General features: G+C 40.5%; 1 protein-coding gene across 1 annotated transcript in view; it reads right to left on the bottom strand.

Annotated features, from left to right (window-relative positions):
* The window catches only part of LOC124166040 (mucin-4-like), a 173,717-nt gene that overhangs the window by 55,802 nt on the left and 96,724 nt on the right, over positions 1–21,191 (bottom strand). Inside the window, exon 2 of the mRNA XM_046543624.1 lies at positions 4,150–4,206. Coding sequence (XP_046399580.1) covers positions 4,150–4,180 — 31 coding nt within the window. The 5' untranslated portion in view covers positions 4,181–4,206. The remainder of the gene's footprint in view (positions 1–4,149; positions 4,207–21,191) is intronic.

The raw sequence follows: 21,191 nt of genomic DNA, 5'->3' as shown, positions 1-21,191 counted from the left end.
TGTTGTCCACTCAGACTATTTCCCCGATGCAAGTCACCGGTTAGTTTTCGCTCTCTTCTTTGAGTATCTAAGTGCTCATTTCACGCGCTCATCAGTGGTCTGTTTCCCATCTTCTCCTTCCCTTGCACTGGAAAGATAATGCTGGTCCCTTAAAGTCGTAGCGTCAGCGAAGGAGAAGAAGAAAATAAAATAAAAGAAATAGACTGCAAAATAGAGAGTTTTAAAATGTCATTCTTCCCTCGTACTGTTAAGGATAGCGACGTTGTCTCAATTGATAGGATTAATGGCGTCGCTCGCTAGGAGGACTTATTGCATGTTTTTTTTCATATTTCTAACCTTGCATGTATTTGCTCTAGGAATTACTAACCATCAGCAAGTTTTTTTTATGAATAAGGATGTATATTTTGATAGCATGCGTATTATTTCTATGACCGTGCAGTGTGCATGTGGCGGTCCTCTTGCATGCTGCATGTTGGTGATTTGTCACCCCCTACCAAACACCCTAGAGGTGGCTCTCAGGGTATTATGTAGATGTAGATTTGTTCCTTTATAGCGCATTAAATTCACAATCAAAAACATTGAAGAGGTTTTACATGTTCCCAACGGGGGCTGAACTATTACCGAGTGTGCATAAGGGGTCACATTTGTGGGCGAACGAACCGACCACCTCGTCCCTCGAGGCTATAACACTGGTCGGCAAAATGAAACTTTTTTTCGCTCCCACGAACGAAAATAGGTGATTCCCATAGGATTCGAGCTCCTGAGTTCGAACCCGTAACCCGTTTTTCTCCAGGACGTACCAGTTTGCAGGGAGGAGGGTGGGGTGTTTCAATATCCGCCCAAAGATGCTATTCTCCATCCATTATATTTGTCACGTTATCATTATAAATCAATATAAATTATGCAAATAAAATTACATAAAAAGTTAAACTTTAAATCTTACGTGTCACTTGGTGTTTCTACTCATCTTATAATTACTACAGGGTGTCTCGCGTGTTACATTCCAACAGAAGTCTGCCAACATATTCACACTCCATTTACCACTGTAGCTCCTCTCCATGGTAGCTATTTGCTGGTGAAACCTTTCTCCGTGTTCCTCAGGGACCTCCCCCAAGCTATACATTTCAGGGAAGAAGTCCAGGTGGCAATGCAGGAAATGTAACATTAGGGACATATTATATCCCATCTGACGAAATGAATTAATTAACCTGTCCACAATGTTTTTGTAATCAGGTGGCTTATGATTTTCCTAGAAAGTTACTGCACACTTCTCGAAAGGCCTCCCAAGCCTAACTTTCCACTCCATTAAGCTTAGAAGCAAATGTGTAATCCTTAAACACGTCTCTGATTTGAGGTCCCGTAAAAACACCTTCTTTCACCTTGGCCTCGCTGAGTCTTGGAAATGGTTTTCTGAGATGATTAAATGCTTCACCATTCCGGCTCAGGGCCTTAACGAAGACCTTCATGAGCCCTAATTTGATGTGAAGGGGTGGTAAGAATATTTTCTCCAGATCCACAAAACGTTCATTTGCCACGTTCATCTCCCCTGGGACCAGTTGCTTCCTTGGCGACCATTTTGTGATGGTGTACTGATCTTTGGCTCGACTATCCCAGTGACACAGGAAACAGCAGTGCTTTGTGTAACCTCCTTGTAAACCGGTGAGGATGCAATAACCTTAAGGTCAGCGCATACAGACCACTGGAACTGTTCGTACTTCATTGCCTGCAACAGGTTTCGCATGTTCTCATATGTGTCTTTCATATGTACAGCATGAGCGATAGGGATGGATGCCTTTTAATTGCAATTGTGTAGTAACACTGCCTTGAGACTTATCCTAGAGGAATCTACGAATAGCCTCCAATCTTCAGTGTTGTGGTTCAACTTCAGTTACCCATAAGCGATGGAATGTCACTGCAACGCACCAAATCACGATCCTTTGTAAAATTAGGAAATAAGCTCACCTCTCTTTTCCTGTACATCGATATATTGACATTTAGATTTAGTAGATTCCATTGTCGTCTCGTCGTCGTAGAAGTCTCTGATCAGATTATTCAGCACTTCCTGACTTATCACATGTGGTTCATTAATGTCAAGCACTAGAGCGTAATTGGGGTCTGACTGTGCACTCGAAGATTGTGCTACATCCTCACAAGCAGCAGGTTCTTCTTCGGATGAAACACTTCGTAGGGTGTATGAGTCTGGTGGTACGGGTACAGGCACACAAACAGCATGATTCACAGGTCTCCTCGCGGAATCCAAGTTAGGATACCGTATTTTATGCTTCATGTTTTTTGAGAAACCTTTCATACTAGTCAGGCAGAAGTAACAGTCTGAAACATGATCACGGGGCTCGCGCCAAACCATAGGTGCGACGAACGGCATCGATGTATGTGTATCTTTCAACCATCCTGTGAGAGAACGTGCACACGAGTTAAACTTTGTTTCGGAGCCTAAACGCGATCCTGGTTGCCAATTTTACACCCGAAGTACAGATGGTAGGCTGTCTTCAGGAACGGTGACAATGGCCTACTTTGTCCCTTGAAAATCAATTCCCCACATATTTAGCAGAATGAATCTATCGAATCACCTACGAATGCCTACCTAATGTCCTATCGAATGCCTACGTGAACTATTGTCAGGACATACATTCACACGACTAGTTCGGCCAACTACGTTTGGACGATCGCTCGGACAATCGTAATGTGAACGAGGTATTAGTCCAAAGCTCTGTCACTACAACCGCTCCCTCTGCAGACTCAATAGGCATCATTCCACACTGTACCGCCCCACCAAAAGTGGACGGTGTGATGACAGATGCCCTCTCGTTTGGGCCGACGGATTAATCGCGTCGAACTTGAACTATCGTCTCGAAATTTTCGGAGTAAGCGGAGTGCGACCTGTTGAACACTGGAATGTACGTACATTGCATCGAAAAATTCATCTGGGAAATTATCAAAAGTTTAAAGGAAAAATTATCCAATTCTAAGATCAGTCAAATGTTGGCCATGGTCTATTTTATGTATCCTAAGTTTCAAGATGACAGCATACGTTTCAATCCGTCTGAACCAAAATAGATTGTTCAAGCAATAGGTTTTGCAATTCATATTATGCATGCGCCCTCAAAATCTTCCCAATTTCCTTTCGTTTGTTTCATTCAAATGGAATTAAAATTTTCAATTTTTTTCATTCAATTGAAAATCAGTCGCCATGGCCTCCACTTGAATTAGGGTTCCGGTGTAGCATCCAGCGGCCATTGCTACACGTGAGCTTGCACGTGGGCACGTCAGTCCAAAGAGTAAGTCCACGAGATGACAAGTGATCGGTGGATGTCGGTATAGAGGGTTTTTTTGGACCTTCGATACACATGGAACTTCGCTTTGACTGATTGAGTTTCCACGAAATTAGCAACATAAATAACGTGGTAAGTTAAGTGACTACAAATGATAAATGTAACGAGGAAGTTAGAGGAGCAGCTTGTAGGATATTAGAGGAATATATATTCCTTGAGTAGCACACAAGCTGCGCGGCAAAGCGTTACTTTTGATATCGAAGTGCGTTGCATATGATTATGCCGGCCTCGGTGGCGTCGGGGTAAAGTCCTCGACTGCCAAACCGAAGGTCGCGGATTCGAGTCCCGCCTGGGTAAGTTACCCTTATCCAGGGTATGGGCGTGTGTGAATGTCCTTCATTGTTAATTGTTAATTCCCCATTGTAAAGGCCGTAAATGTGCTGTTTATGGGGTAATGGAAATAAATAAAATAAATAAATATCTTATTCGGCAAAGCTACGGATAAAATCGGTGAACGACTACACATATTGTATGACATATACGTATACTATGATGTACCAAAGTACAATATTAATCATAAAAAAAGATAGATAAGAAAAAAGGTGGAGTCTGAAAGGTTAGAAATATTAATAGGTGTATACGACCGTATACCATGTATATAATTGTAAATTATTTGGGATGAATAAAAAAATGACAAAATAAAACTTATACCTATTTAAATAAAACTAAATACAAAGCAAGAAAATCTTAAAGAGAAAAAATTCTTATTCATTTAAGTGTCATTAAATACGAGATATATTAAATACGTGTCAGATAAATGAATGAAACGGAAACGACTTGTATAGTTCAGTGCACTTACCTAGGATTAGAATCAATATTCTTGACTCCATCCTGTCCTCATCTGCTTCACAGGTCCCTGAAAAGAACAAGAAAGACAATATGAGAGAGCGAATAACCGTGCCGTCTCAGTACATTCATTCACCATAAGTCAAAACAATCAGATTTTCAGCTGAGAGCCATATCCTCCTCCATAGAAAATATTAAGAGTGTGACGTTAGTGGTCTGGGTAAATGTTGGGACGAACAGTTTCGGGGAAATAAAAAAAGCGATCGAAGTGGCACGGACATAAATCAACCTTCCTTTGGATGGAATGGGGAAGCCCACTGCATTTATGGGGCATTTTTATTTGCGATGAGCGCTAGATGCCACATTTCATCGTCGTCCGTCGTCATCGAGGAAACTCAGTATCAAGTTAACTTGGTTGTTGGCGCTTTCGAAAGGTGGTCACTAAGCGCATTTATTAAATATGCAATATCTAGCCCATTTCTCCTTCACCCATGGTTCAAGTGAGATCGCATCACAAGGAAGGCAAGGCTGCTCGGCGCCGGATGAAAAGGGGGGCTTGAGGAGCCCCGCGCCACCCACCCTTCCGCCAATAGATGAGGCAAATCTCACAAAATCGAAAAAAAAAACATGTATTAGGGCATTCAAAGTTAAGTTGGGTTGTTCTTTGGCTAACATGTAGTCGTCAACATTTACGTTGATTAATGTTTACCTAATGCTGCTGATAAAACAACACTTTATAGCTCATGACAATATGCTAACTACCTCCAACTGAGGAGATATCAAGCGGTCATCGCCGATTTAAGAAAAAAATGAGCATCGAATTTCCGATAGGAGACACGATACCGACGTCATGGACGCGGCGATGAGCTCTAAATTTCTCCTCCGTTGGAGTTATTTCGTAAATTGTCATAGTCGATCGTTTTCCTTCGTGATCAAGTGAACTTCAAATCAACTTAACTGCGTGCTTTCGAAAACGCCCTCAGTGGCGAAAGAGTCGATTCACAATAAATATCAGACATGTTGCCTCAGCAACCGTTTGCACACATGATGAAGGCAAAATGATCGCAGCAAAGAGAAGGCGAGGCCGCTCTTTCGTAGCCAGTAGGATTCCTCTCATGAAGACGTCTATACCAAAGCACCCCCACCTCGTGGCTTTTTCCCACCCCCTCCCCCACTGCTCCGCTTTTTGCCGAAGATTTTCCTCCGCCTTCGAAGGGAGGGAGGGAGGGATGTGTTCTGGATCCGCAGAGAGACGGAGATCTTCCTCCTTTTGTTCTCCCACCGATTGATTTACGACGCTGATCTCTGCTTTTTATTTCACTTTCGGAGATGCTTTCACTTTCGTAGGGTCCTCTCATCATTGCTATAAGGACGATTACCACGCACTCACCGCCACGTGAACATTTATTCTCATGTACACACGCACGCACCTCGCGCCTTCCTCTTAGAAGCGCACATAATTTTTTTCCCAACAATTTTGGGGGAAACACGATGTAGGAAAAATCGGCTATTAAATGGAAATTATTTAAAGTTAAAAGTGGAAAAAATTAAAAATTAAATGGTAAAAAAACTGCGAGATGTTGCAATATTACAATCAATATTTTGCTGTTTTCCTCTGGAAATAGCGTGAAAAATGACGATTTTAAAGTGAAATTATAAATTATCGTTGCATTTATATCGTGCTGCCATCTTCAAAACTCGCATTGAAGTGCATTGCTGATCGTCATATTTATACGCGGAGATTGGTAAATGAGATCACGTTCATCACATCAATTTTTCTCCAACTATCTCCATCATAATCCTGCTCGCATCACTATTTGGCAGCAATATTGACGATGAAGGTACCATCACAAAAAAAAACAAAAATCACCAAAATGAACATATGAAACGACAGAGAGTGGTGTAATGGACGTTTTAAAATTGCCGTGGCGAATCTTTCTGCAGATAACCAAAGGCTTGTGCTGCGGTTACTGATCCGCGGCATTCTTTTTGTGCTAGGAATTCCTCGCATTGAAAATATCGTAGCTGAACAATGTGCCAATGTTGTTGAATAAACTTGTCTCTCAATTAAGAGAGCAGTGTCTGATGAACGTCAAATATGTTCTCACGGGAATCCTTTTGATTCAGTCTATTCATCGAAAAGAAAATAATCTGGGCATTCACGCAGGTGAGGCATTGAGGTTAATTAAACTATGCTCCCCTATAGAAGGAAAGCAAACAAATTGAAAAAAGAACTCCAAATTCCCATAGACATAATTAGGAAAGCGCATCGTAACAATGTGATTTAATGATCTGGTAGGTACAGTCACTTCGTGTATTGTTCGTTATTGTTTTGACCACTGATCCTCGTGTATGATTCGAACCTTCTGTCTGACGCCACTAATAAGGAGAAATCAATGCGCGTACTACATAAGAAAATACGGTACTAAATTACGCCGCTTAAATGCTTGTAGTGTCTTTTTCAATTCATACGCTCCTCTCCAATGGGAGATCATAGTTAGTGCTTGAAACTGTCCACCACACAGCAGTCAAGGGCAATTGATCTCAGAAAATTCCCAACCATCGTCGGGATTTGAACCCGGGTCCACACGGTGTGTAGCCAGCACGACAACCAGTATCCCTCCAACAGTAATAACAAAAATGTACCCACCGACATAACACACACATCTTAATCGTGTAGTATACATGAACTATTGATGCACATATAATACATACAAATATGGACGATTACAATATGCTTACTAATTACGCCTATGGTAATTTGGAGTTCATTTTTCAATTTGTTTGCTTTCCTCCTGTAGGAGAGCATAGTTTCATTAATTTTAATGCCTCACGGGCGTGAATGCCCAGATTTTTTTTCTTTCAATGAATAGACTGAATAAGAAGGATTCCCGTGAGAACATATTTGGTGTTCATCAGACATTGCTCTCTGAAATGAGAGAAAAGTTTATTCAACAACATTGATAAATTACGATATTTTGAATGCAAGGAATACCGTACACAAAAAATTGTCGCGAATCAGACAACGTAACACGAACCTTTGGTTATCGGCAGAAAACTTCGCCACGACCATTTTAAAAAGTCCATTACACCCCTCTCGGTCGTTACATTTGTTCACTTTCCTCATTTATATCGGCAATGGTACGTAGCCACTCTTTTCGAACCGGATGTAACACTCGCACTCTTTTTATCGAAAGCTCTGCTGGGTAAAAATGTACATGTTCAGGAATTTTATGGGAATATAATAGTATTAACCTAATGTAATTACTACCAAATGTTGATTCACTTGAGATGCATGTGGTAACTAGGGTAACTCCTTAAGTTTATGTATCAGATGTGACTTAGAAAACTTCCATTTGGTGTAACGTTAGAGCACGCCATTCGTCCGGAGTAACTTTATTCCCATGGCAACTTTACTGAGATTCGACGGCGCTAGTTCCTGCATAGCGTAGTGGTCTGCGCAGTGACCGGGAAAGTCCGTGGTTCGAATCCCGGTGCAGGGGAATTTTTTTCTTATCGAAATTAATGAGGAGAAATTATTTTTATAATATTTAATTTTACACGAAACTAACAGAAGAAAAACTATGATGATCCTATCTCCTTTCATGACCGTTCACATTTGCTGAAATTGTAAAAGCTTATCGTGTGATATTTGTATTTCTTCAGATCCTTGTTACAGCCGTTGCAATGCTTGGCTTTTAGTTTTTTGAGCACAATGCCGTGAAAATGAAAAATGGTCTTTAATCAATGGCTGGAGGAAAACAATAGAATGCACCGGCGCCAACGACTGTCTAATAATATAAGATGATGGGAACTCAAAAAATGATATCCATGGGTGCAACTATAGTTCCCCTTAAAAATTCGATCAATCCTTACCACCTGAAATTTTGTATTTTGTTGAGGTAGAATAAAATCTATTGCTCTAATTATTTCCTACATGTGCAAAAGTGTACACTCAAAATGAAAAACAAACTAATGGCACCAGCAGAAAGAAATAGAGACCGACGAGGATGATGCTCGTGACTAAGGCAGACGATGATGGTTGTGCTGAGAAGGCACGAGCCCAACCTTCCAAGCCTCAAGTTCAACGGCTCGAGCATGGTGACATTGGTGCAGATTTATTGCACTGGGACTGCGCTGCTTCCATTGATGCTCCGGAGAGAGAGAAGACTCAATGCGCATTGAAGCGTGTACTTCGTGACATCATTTCAAGGCCTCCGGCTCACACGCGCGTGGATTTATTTCAGAATTGATTCGATGAACTAGAGCTTTGAGCCAGGGGCGGACTGGCTGGAATCTCCAGGGCCTCTGCCTGCGTGGTTGAGACCGGTTCACAGTCAAATAATCACCATTAAATTTTCCGTACGGCACCTAAGCGTGAGATTCCAGAACCAATTCAATGGCGGAATTCATATAAAAAATTATCGCGGATATTACCTGGTGCAATCAGCGAAAAAATTAACGTGAGACTTTTGAACACGAAGTTCCAAAGTCATTTTTTATCATGCGCTTTTCAACTGTTTTTGTTAGTTCTAGTTGTGAATCGTGGAGGAAGATACCTCGGAATCAAAAATAACGTAATAGATGTATGATGGTATTGTGAAGTAAACTTCGGAAAAGAAATCGATTTGGCGAAGAAAGAGCTCAACTGAATGTCAATGCAATATTTGCGGACGATTGCTGTTAGAGTTCTGAGGAAGACTCATAGATGGCATCCAGTCCACACAATTTTTTCTACTTATCTCCGAAGCTGTGAAATCAATTTTTTCGCTAAATATTACTTTATATTTAATGATAATTTTTTGGATAAACCGTCCGTCATGCTGAGTGTCCGTGCCCGCACCCAAGTATCTCATGAACAAGTGAATGCCCGATAAATACGGCCAGATTGCAAAAACTTTTTGCCTAAGCAAATATTTGAGCACTTAGTTTTGAAGAGGGCTGAAAGGCTTGTAGGTAGAAAAGGATAAAATTTAGGAGATGCTTATTCGGAGATCAAAAATTGAATTTCACTCTAATTTTAAATTCTAAATTGAACTGGTTAGCTTGAGTTATGGTGAAACAATCACGTAAATAATTTTTTTCACTTTTTCAAGTGTGGGATTTGCTTTTTTTAATTTGGGATTTGATTTACCACCCTGGGCCCTTGGCAGCAGCCACTTTGACCCCTGTTTCGAGCGTTTGGGAGAGATAGATGAGGCCAATATTTAAGCCACGTGAGATCATAAAAATACTTACAATTAAAATTTCATTGCCTAAGGCCAGTAAATAACCCACAGTGGACCTCATTGGTAAAGATAAAGGCGGGAAATATATGGTCATATGGAGTAGGAGTTCGTCTCGGGTTCTCCATCAGGTCTAGTATTTTAATTCCGATGTTTCGATGCGCGAATCGTGATGACACAGACCACTCATCTGCCCTGATGATGAAGCGCGAGTCGAGCATTGAAACGTCGGCTGCGGAAAATCTGACGCATCGCAGAACCCGAGCAGAATTGCTGCAAACAGTTCACCGATAAAGTCTACGATAATCCCCTTGCCACCTAGAGAATCGACGTAAATTTCACAGAAAAAATGTACTAGGAATAAAGTATATGAATTTTGGACTTTCCTCAACCAATTTTTCAAAAGGACAATAGAGTTGATATAACCCTCTACGTCAATTATCGACTAAATTTTAATTAACTATATCCTCATGAGAGATTCATATTTATAGGGAATTTAAAGTGTTAGAACAGTTTGGAAAAGTGAGATTAGAAATTTAATTTATCGTCTTTAAATATGCAACTGTTTCCTTCCCAGTTTTATTTTTTAGTTTCTGTCCTGAAAACTCGTGTCTCTGCAGTCAATTTAAGCAGTGGAGAAGGCGGCTCTTTTTTAGATGGCCACGTTAAAGTGAAACCTTTACGTGGAATAATAGTGTGGAATAAGCATTGAGATGGTTAATAGAAAAACTGGCGACACATCTAAATTAAGCACTCAACGAAAATTTATCGTAACAGCATGAGACCTTTACAGGAAGAAATTAGCGCATAGGCACTCGACGCTGTCTATCACTCTTATGCAAAACAACATAGAACCGAAAACTGCCGTCGCCGCCGCGCACAGCGCATCGAAACCGAGTTGAGTCGTTTCTCGTCCGATTTGAAGTCTTTTCCGAAGCCAACTTCTTTAATCCATTCTGTGTGCTCGTATGTCATTTTTCATCGCGAGATGTCTTCTGCCATGAGCCACGGTTAGACCCGTTAGACCCAACAAAAAAAGGATGAACATCACACGAAAGAAATGACTAGGACACTTCCAAAATTCCTCGCCAACACTCCCGTTAATTAAAACTCGAGCAAACCCCACACCGTAGAAATCCAGCATTAACTTTTCAGCCAAAGGAATAAAAAAGTATTCTCACGCATTTGTGTCATTTTAAAATGTCGTGCACTCATTATGGAAAATTAAAGGGGTAATAACCTTGAGGGTAGAGCGCTAGGCTGGATCACGCAAAATCAGCGCCTTAACTCAAAGGTCGGCTCGGATGGGTGAGGGTAGAGTTCACCCCAGGCCAGCCCCCGGCTTCTCCCTACCTCTCCCCTGCTGGCTCATGCGACCCTTACTGTCCGATTAGTTCGTCATTTTCACCGCTGGCGCTACTTGTGCACTCGTCCGACGTCAGCCTTGCGATTGCATGGGAAGTAATGTGTCTTGGTGATTCATTGCGATAAACCACGTTTTTTTACTGTCTTTTCCTGCAACGGAGGCCAGTTTTACTTATGGTATATCGTTGATCGAGTGTTTAGGAGTTGGAAAAACTCTCTATTTCAGTTTAAAAGGAAAATGGTGGGCAAAAGATGTATCGTGCCAGGTTGTATGTACCTCTGGGTATGACTCTAACTTAGAAAAGGTGCATATCTTTTTGGTGTCAAGGGAAGAAAGACTACGAGCTGAGTGGCAGAGGTGCATTCCTCGTGATAATTTTATCGTCAAGTATCCGCAAGTTGTTTGTGAAAAACACTTTATTGAATCCGATATTCTCCGTGAGAAGATTATCACGGACAACGAGGGAAACGTCGCACAGTGGTCCGGATCGCGAAAAAGTCAGACAAAAATCAGATTTTCGTTGGATGTTTTGAAAAATTGCTCCCTACATGTTATTTGGCGAGCTATTTTCATTTCTGCAGTTATTTTTACGAAAAAACTATTATTTCATGCGATATCGTGGAACTTTAACTTATTAACTGGCTAATTGTAACGCTGACTGCATAGAAAAACGGTAATCATGATAAAATATGAAAATAAATGATAATTAGTTGTATAGAATGAGTTAATATTCTTTCAAATTAGTCAATAAACAAAAAAAAGGCTAAAAGTAGGGTTTTTTGGTGCATTGACTTACGTTAAAGAGGTACGATTTCCAGATTTCGAGAGATTCTTCTGTATGGACTAAAAAGTAATTAATAAATTAGTGTCAAAATAGTATTTAAGTGACTCTTTTATTCTCATAAAAGCATGGTTAATTCCTCATAAATTTACAATCATGTATTACAATTGTTCGGCATCAGATTCTTCTGAATCCCTCCCATCCTCCTCTTCTCATTCACTCGAAGAATTTTGAGACTCTTGCAAGACCAAGAGATCACGAACCTCCTGCGGAAGATATTTAAGGCCCCGGCATTTGTTTAGTTCAGTTCCTAATGTGCTAATAAAAGGATCCGATATTAGGATCAGTCTCCGGAAAATATCCTCATTAGTTTGAAGTCGAGATATTTTTATCGCGTGATGCTCACGATATATTCTAATGTCTTTATTGCGAGATTCCTGGGCCTCCTCCGACAGTTCTCCAATACGAAGAAGAGCCGACTCGATGTCATCTGCACCACTTTGTGCACAGTGGGTGGCATGTAAAACCAACCATAATGTCTCACAAAATTTTCCGCTGTATCCATACAGAACTTTTTAAATTTTACTGAATCAATCAAAAATCCGCAAGACATAGACCTTAAAATTGTTGAGAAGTGAAAGATTAACTCTTCCTCTACTCCTGAAAATTAATTAACTATGTTATATCATGTGAAAAATACGGCATGAAGCAATAATAAAAAGATGTTATATTGCAACAATGAAAAGAAAGCATTCAAAAATATTGACCCTCGCCAGTAGGCTCAGCCGATAGGCGAGAATTTTTGAAAAAGCCCCTAGCTGAGTTTTCATCACTGGATGTACCATATTTTGGCTTCGGCACATCAACTAAAAGGCCCATTCTCTTTTTAAATTCGTAGGTACCAATTAAAAAATAAGACTACTAGGACAATATCCCAGGGGACCCCATATCACCATTAGAATAGGGAAATTGCATACTTTTTATAAACAGTATGCTGATATACTACAGTAAACACTTAGTACCGCAATATACTTTTTTCCGCTTAAAATTCAGTTTATACCCGAGAAAATGACTCCCAAAAGTCGCCCGAGTTTCGCGGGCTAAAAAATACCGCCCCCACTAATCTTTGGCTGTGACGTCATAGTTCAGTACGAGTCCAAGATTCAAGCCCAAACTGCAGGTTTGGAAGAGCCACGTTGCGTTTAAAGGAGAACATGGGTGAAGTAAGTAAAAATTACAAGTGGTGCATTGTTCCTCTGTGCAATAACACCCCAGAAAAAATTTTCGTGTGCATTCCCACGGAGGAAATTAAAAGAAAAGCCTCGATTCAAGCCGTCTGTCGGGATGAGCGTTACGGAAAAATAAGAGTATGATAAACGGAATGATAAACCCGTGTGCTATGTGAGCGAAGATAACATTAATATAAATAATATTTCCATATTTCATTGACTGAATAACTTGAAACTGAGATTTTTTGATAATTCGGCCGCCGTAGAATAAAAACTCAACTTCCGAACAAAAATCGGGATAGGTGTTTCTCGATGGTTACGATGGACTCAAATTATTAAGGCACTTGTTCAATTTCAGTTACGGAAGGACATAGAAAATTCCATGATGTTTAAAATCAAGGGAGGAAATATGAAAATATAGAGCAACGTTGATCCTCATGCATTCGAGTGCCAGCCAAGAAGACAGCGTTTTCTTCTACTGTCGGCGTCAAAATGATGTGCCGCTGTACTTTGCAAATTTATATCCTGGCTTCACTACATGCTATAATAATGAACTATACGTCATTTTAAAGGAAATTTTATCCTAAATTCTGATTTATTTTATTACAAAAAAATTGAAAAATGTAGACACGGTCAGTGCAATAAATGACTCCGCGCACCGAAAAAATAGCCGTTTTGTCAACTTCATGAACTTTGCAACTCAACCTAAGGAAAACTACTACGTCTACAGCATTCATCTTCCACATTAATTTACACTCAGTGCGGATTAATAAAATGGCTTTAGGGTATTTTTAGAACTTATATTTTGTTATAAATTAATGAAAATATTTAAACATCTTGTCCCATAGTTTACCCCGAAAGATAAAGGAAGTTGTAGATGGAAAAAGAATATGGAATCCAGAGGTGGTCACAAAAAATGAATCGCAGCATTCTTTGATTTTATTCTGCGCCGTTGCTTGCTTTTCAAAAAAAAGTTGAGTCACAAGAGGAATGTTCCGCAGCCTTTGGAAATTATGGAGATAAGAATGGACATGTGTGGATCAGCAATTTCCATTTAGATGGTTGTCAGGAAAAACCACGGATCCATTTAAAGGTTGTCAGGCCATCGTATAAAGATAGGACTGATGTGCACCACAGGGGAAATGGTGTGTTTGAGGGAAAGTCAAACCCAAAGTTGCCCAAAGAATGTGCAGTTCTATGTTGCTCTTTCCCCAGTTAAAACCAAATAGATATTGGATTGGGATGATATTTTCACCACGGGTTCCAGTGATAGTGAGAGTGCAGGTGATCACGGTCATCGTCGAAAGTCATCCCTCTAGGATTTCCGATACGGAATTTTTAAGTGACAACCGATCGCAATGACGATGAGCTCGCCTTTAGAGAAGGTTTCAGATATATCGTGAGAAAAGCTCCCAAATGTATTAAAGACTCTGTTTGGAAAACATTCACATTTTAATGCTAATTTAGGAAGTATTTCATTTCAAAAGTAACTTATTAACACCTGAAGACGTTGTGTTTATTATATTGATCGAAGTGCGATTGACCGATTCTTTCTGAAGAATAGGAAGTGGCTTCGGGGTTTTTAGTCACAAGATGGTAGATTGTGTTGGAAGTTCGTCTATATTATCGCTACTTAATTGAAACATTAATAGTCTGGCTTCCTCAAAGCTTCCTGTCTCCCTCCAGGCAAGGTATTTTTAAGTTGAAAGTATCATCGACAGCTTCGAGGCGGAAATAAGTTCACCATAAGACTCTACCGGACTGCCAAAAGAATACACATTTCATATGAGTATACGCTTTCGCCAATATTATACGCAAGTCTCACTTTGTTATAAACTATAAAACATTGCAGATGCACATCAGCTACCTTTCCATTTCTCGGCATCGACTTTCCGAGCCGACGAAGTCTACAGTTTCACTAAAATACCCTGTTATCATGATGGAATCAGTAACAGGAAGCTTGTTTGGATCAGCCTAAGAATAACCATATGCCTTCATCTTTACGCAATCCATCGCTTTCAATGGAGGAGAAATAGATCAAATAATAGCCCTGAAGTCACAATGAACAACTCCGATAAGTCTGCACTTCAATAAATGAATCATAACCACGCCGTCGCATGTATTCAAGTATGCAACCTATACTATGGCCGTGCCGCCGTGCCTCGTACTGAACTATGACGTCACTTTTCTACCAGCCAATCATCGGGCGTTTTCGCTTCTCACTTGCATTTGAAAATTCTCGTAAACTTTGATGCATTAAATATCGCAAACCACGTCATAAAATAATAAAAAAACTTTCACCGAGGTATGCAAACATATATTTTTATATAATTTTGGGGCTATTGATTATATCTGAAATATATGCAAGTTCCCTATACAAGGAAAATACGAACCTGAGGTGCTTTGAAGGTTGCGAAATGCAATATCAGGAAAATCAACAATTTTGTCCAACCAAGTGCAATTCCGCTTCAAGTGCGATTTAAAAAATATGGCAAATGCTGGAATGCCAGCGAACTTATTCTTAGTGATATCCTCGAAAGGAACGACCTTTCCTTCCCGTGCAGTGAGCATCGAGAAATGATGCTTGCTGCCATCATTGTCCAGTTTTTGAATTCAAGGATGAGGCAAGCTGCACGGGTGGAGAATGCCGAGGTTGACCGAGAGTATGCCTCCAGAAGGAGAAACTTAAAGTTTTTGAAAAAATAAATGCTATTCATTTTAGCCTTGTAGAAATATCTTTTTTGATCGTTCACACCATTATATTGTTTAACCATTCCTTTGCTTGTAGTGCATGTAAGTATAAGTATGCCGTGTGTTGCTTTCCAGATGCTGAATCTACAATTACAGTTATCATAAGGATTAATATTTTCAGTTTATAGGAATTCATATTGGTATCTATCCAAGGAATGGAGCAGCTAATACAGCAGTGGCGAAACAATGGGGGAGGCGTGAGGAGATAGATAGGAAAAAAATTAATGAAAAGTAGAAAAAAAGATGATTTTCGGTGGGTATTGGAAAAGAAAATTAATTGGTCTGAGCTATGGAACTCGAGAGGTAAATATTCGGTCTTAAGTTTTACTGTTGAGAGGACTTACTTAGCAGTTACGCTTGTTACAAATAATCAATGTGAAAGCTGTAGCGGCAAAGTTACGCGAAAGCTTTTTGGCTAGGTCGGCACTCGTTTCTCCTCAACTATCTAGGAATAGCAAAGGGAGATTGCCATTGCTTCTTTATTGCCGCTTCATTTACTAAGTTTTCAGCCTAATACTTCTGTCCATGCTATTGAGTACCTTACCGATATTCTCCGTTAACACTTCGCAGTTTTGCTTCCATTGCAAGGTAATTTCGACCGATGTCCTTTTCAGGTGGGTATATTATCTTCACACCATCGTCCTATTTGTCTTAAATGGCTCGCGGAAATGGGATCTACAAAAAACACACCTTTATTATTTATCCCCGCTGGATTAAGCATTCAAACACCCGATTTCGTAGACTATTTTATGACCGTTTACGGAAGCTACTGCACCAGTTTTCACGAATAAAGCTATTTTATATTCTTTAAAACTGAAGCGCGTAAGAGTGAGTACATGCGCGAAGCACGGCTTACAAAATTTTTATAAATATAGTGCATCAAGTTACCTCACAGCCATATCAACCCATGTAATACGCCCGGAACGACCGGACGAGTGTACTGCTAGCGCTTGACGGCCGGTATGGGAACTAATCGGACAGTAAGGGAACGTACGTGGAGCCGCGGACGCCGGGGGCTGCCCCAGGCTAAACCAAAATATGCATTAAATCCATCGATTAAGGTCGTAAGCAAGGGATGCACTTTTACCAACGATAACTTTTCCAGGAGGGGGGATGCTTTACGTTGATTGAAAATTTTCAAAGTAGGCTCTGATTACGAAAAATCGGTTGATTCCGATTGGTGAGCGACGCGATCGGAATTTTTTGTGATCGAAAATCTTTATTCCGGCGAAGGTCGTGAACACTCGTAGTTAGCCGTTGGAATTAAATACTACAATTCCCATCGCGTAGCAACCAATCGGAATCGACCCGTTCGGAATGATAAACAACCGATCGAAATAATTTCATTGGAGTCATTGGAGATCATTCTTTGCCCTTCGTCATCAAGTTATCTCGAAATGTGATACGTAATAAGTAAATAAAAATGAGCTCTAAGATAAAAATGTGTTTCAAAGCTTCACACTCAATGTGAGGATTCTGTGCAGAGATAACATAAGGGGGTTTCCGAAAGCGAAAATTCATAATTGAATTACCTTGATTTAGAGTTTACTTGTTGACGAAGGACAACGATATCATATGGCAATTTAAGAACTACCTCCAACGCAGGAGACATCTAGCGGTAATCGCTGCGTTAATGACTTCGATACTATGGGTTGCTATGGGTGCTCGAGGAGATTACAGAGAGACGGAGGCACCGTTGAATCTTGACTTGTGTGTTGTGCCACTGAGGGCGCGTTCTTTACCCGTGTTCAAAAATGTCCGAAGCGTGGCGATGCATGCAAAGCGATCTATTTATTCTCAAAATTTGCAATTCAATATTTCTGCTAGCAAGGAACAGTATTGAAAGATATGAATTCGCAAGATCACATCATCACGAAAACAAATTTCAGCAAACGGCTCTTAATATCGCATATTTCTACATGAAATCCGGATCATCGAAAATAAAGGATGCAGCCGTGAAACTTACACAATAAAATCTCTCAATTTTTTACTGGTGTGTGTGTGAGTAGGATAATTCAGTTCAATAAATATGAAGGGTAAAATCGGAGAGCTACTTAGGAGAGGAATTGGACGGAGAGCTTTATCATTCCAATACTCGCATAAATGTTTCCCCGTTATTATGTGGATCATTTCCGTGGTCCATCGGCTAGTGTCGATACATCTCCGCGAGATGAGGGGCGTATTGAGGCCGCAGGAGCGGACTCGTCGTAAGATGGGCCGAGTAACTATTCCGTAGTTCTTCACGTTAACACCCATTCACGTGGAAAAGCTTGATGGAATGCCTCAAATGGCGTAATCACGGAAAAATTGCGAGTCTCAAAAAAAAGGGATGGCTTTCGTAATTTATGCGCCCATTCATAGGAGTTAAGTCGTGGAGTGGGGAAGTACCCTAATTTGAATTCCACGAATCCCAGAACGCCCAAACAACTTTCTCCGAAGAGTTTTTTTTTCATTCGTCCACGAATATCAGCCGTCATCGTAATTTCCATCGCGGGAAAAAGTAGAGTCGTGGCCCTTGTTTAGGAGGGCATTTTCTAAGGATGGCTCCATGGGAAACATTTTGGATGCCTACCACATTAGGCCCCATCTCATAGTGCTTAAGGGGGTACCCACCTCAAAAGGAACACGCTGAACGTATGTTTTGTATATTTTTAAAAGAAAACAAATATAAAGAAAGGACTTCATGATAACCTCACAACCTACGTACTCCGTGTCCTTTACATACTTATTCCCTGATTCTATTCGTATTCCCTGATAGCGTGAAATTTTCGCATGGGTTACCCAGTAGGATTCATTGATCGATTGCAACGGAGCAAGTCTCATTGTGAGCAGATGAGAGTCAACCCAACTCAAAACACCACTTTCACCTACCTTACCTACTACAACACTAATTGTTAGATCATAATTTTCCAAGAATGAACAATAAAAATAAAGAATTAAGGAAAATCCGTTCAATATCGACCGAAACGAAAAACCAGAGAAGTATTTATAACGGGGATTTCATAAAGTAGATAAGAAGTAAAAGTAGGCTAAAATTTCTGTAAATTGCACGTGAACATCCAAAATAACAGAAAAACTCTTGCATTTAAATAACAGTCGGCAGTGTTCAACCGGCCGTATTTGTCAGCGCATATAAAAAATGCTGATTGCTTTCAGAATATATTTGTCATGTTGACAAAAAATGATCGTTGAATCATTACAAACGTAAAATTTAAGCCCATTACCGCGTTCCTTTTCGCATTATTACCAACTGAAGGCTGTATCAAATCACGTTTGTTTTATGTAAAACGACGCTGCGGTCGGCTAAAATAGCTAAATATCGTATGAATGGAAAGATATAAATATTGAATTATCTACATTCTATGTGCCCTAGCTTTGTTTTTTAATCGCGGTATGTGTCGTCAATGACGGAAAACCTTTGCGCGAAGTATTTGCTTTGGATTGCGAAGTCGCCAATCTCCCTCCTAAAATGCATAATTTCCTCTTATCAGCTAGCATTTTGTCGTCTTAGGTGTCTCATAATGCATTTTAACTAACACTGACACCTTGAATTTTTCATAGCAAATAGAGTAGACCATTTTCCTGTGTCTCGAATTGAAAAATGTAGCATCTGAGAAGTGTATGCAGGCAAATGTTCACCAGGGACTACTTTATGTATGCTGAAACTTAGACGGTAATTCATAAATATATGTCGAATCGACGAGAAAAAAATATGTAAACTTCACATGTCTAACTTCACGACCATTTGTTTTTTCGACTGTTTGACAAAAACATTGGTCGTGAAGCAAGTCATTCTGAGGAAGTTTTCAATTTTTTTCTAGTTGGTTCAACATGAATTCTGGATTCCACAAAATTTCGCCACATACCATCTAATTAATTTTTAAGCTATTCACCTACCACTAAAAAAAGACCACTGGAGAGGGAGTTTTGCGTGGTCTTAAACATCTTGGGGGGATCCCAGCAGCAGCAATCAAGGCATTGCATTGGAATGAACGAACAATTGCGGACGAAGAAGCGCAAGTCACGGCCGTGCCTTCCCGAACTGGGGAGTGAACGGATCTCAAAGATCCACTCTCGCCTCGTTCGGTTGGATCTTGGCCAAATAAAACCCGGAAATTCGACAGTGCACACCTACAGGCAAAGGGTGACATCGTGGGGAGGAGGGGATCACATGGAGAGATGGGGAGGGCAATCACACGAGGGTTGATATTTGGAAGACACTCTTCAAGTGGATTTCACTCGCACGATTGTCTTTGCTCGAGTGACGTTGCCACGAATTGAAATCCTCTGAATGGCCTCCCTCCATGAAAAGACTTCGCCATGACATGACTTACCCTAAATACATTCACCAAGAGGTTACTACACTTAAAATCACTACACGACGCTCTTTTAGTCTCTGAGGGGATTCAAATAATCTAAAAAAATGTATGTCACGGCTGCTAGGCGATATAAAATGATTATTGCACTGATACCGTTTTAGAAGGATGCTGGTCGTAATTACGGTCATTACACGATGAATAATATGATGATGAGCTGCAGCTCCTTGAGGACCTTCCACCCCATTTCTCCTCTCTCAGTTGTTACTTGAAAATGATGTAGTATCATCGAAACTTAAGTCGTAGTAAAAATTTTATTTTTGTGGAAAATTGCAAGTAAGTGTTTCATTATGAATCAATTCCACTCCATCTCGCTTGATTCCTCGAATTTTATATTGCATTTATTTATGAATATTTTTAGGGTCTTCTCTACGGTGAAGCGAAGATACGTTGGCTGCATTGCCTATCGGGAACGATTAGGCCATCGCTTATTGGTGAAGCACCACGGCAGCCTCATTTCCAGATAGTCCCACGCACAGCCGCCGATGCCTCGGGGGGCGTGCGCATAACTCCAAACGCTAATAAGTGAAAGTGGAGAGGAGTCGAGCTTCATTTGGAATCTAAAGTGGCCCTTCCAATACAACGGCTACGGCTGAATCCTTCACGGTCGCCGACACCAGGCACCCGCAGAAACGGGAGCAGACGTCCACACTCGAGAGAAATATGAGTGCAACCTAAAGTAGACGGTCATTCCACTGCGATCTTCAAGACGATGCATCACTCACGCTCAAACGGACGTGTTTTGTTTATTTTTCCACGACGAATGACTGGTTTAAATTTACGCAAGCAACCTGAAAATTTCTGGGCGTACGGAGCGGTCTCTTTTCAACATTTACCGATATTTCGAATTAAAAAGCTTTACCTTCGAGAACAAAAAGTACAAAAAATTTGAGATACAGAGAAATGTTGGCACATGTCAGCTACACTCAAAGTGTGAAGTTTAAGTGATAAGAATTTAAATAAATTTATTAGAGGTATCGCAACAAAACTCTCGTAATCTCCAAAGTATGCTCCCTTATCCTCAACACACTTGTGTATGCGAGTTTTCCACGCTCCCTGGTGGTGAACAACCGAGACATCGTTCAGAGCATACTTTGGCAGTATCCAGGGTTCCAAGTTGGCGACATGGGAGTTTTTGGTGTTCACTTTGGGGAAGAGTGAAAAGTCTGCTGCGGCAAGATTGGGGCTTTGGGGGAGATTGGGGAATCGTTAAGATGCAATTTTTTGCCAGTTGCTCGGTAACCACGAAGCGTGGATATTGTCAAAGCGGCCAGGACGCATGTTCTGAAGGATGCTACGGCTGTTCACTTCCAGGGAGCGTGCGAAC

Source organism: Ischnura elegans, chromosome 9, assembly GCF_921293095.1.
Source record: "Ischnura elegans chromosome 9, ioIscEleg1.1, whole genome shotgun sequence".
In the NCBI taxonomy this organism is placed as follows: Eukaryota; Metazoa; Arthropoda; class Insecta; order Odonata; family Coenagrionidae; genus Ischnura; species Ischnura elegans.
Note: the sequence above shows the minus strand (reverse complement) of the source record. Positions and strands in the feature narration are given on the sequence as shown.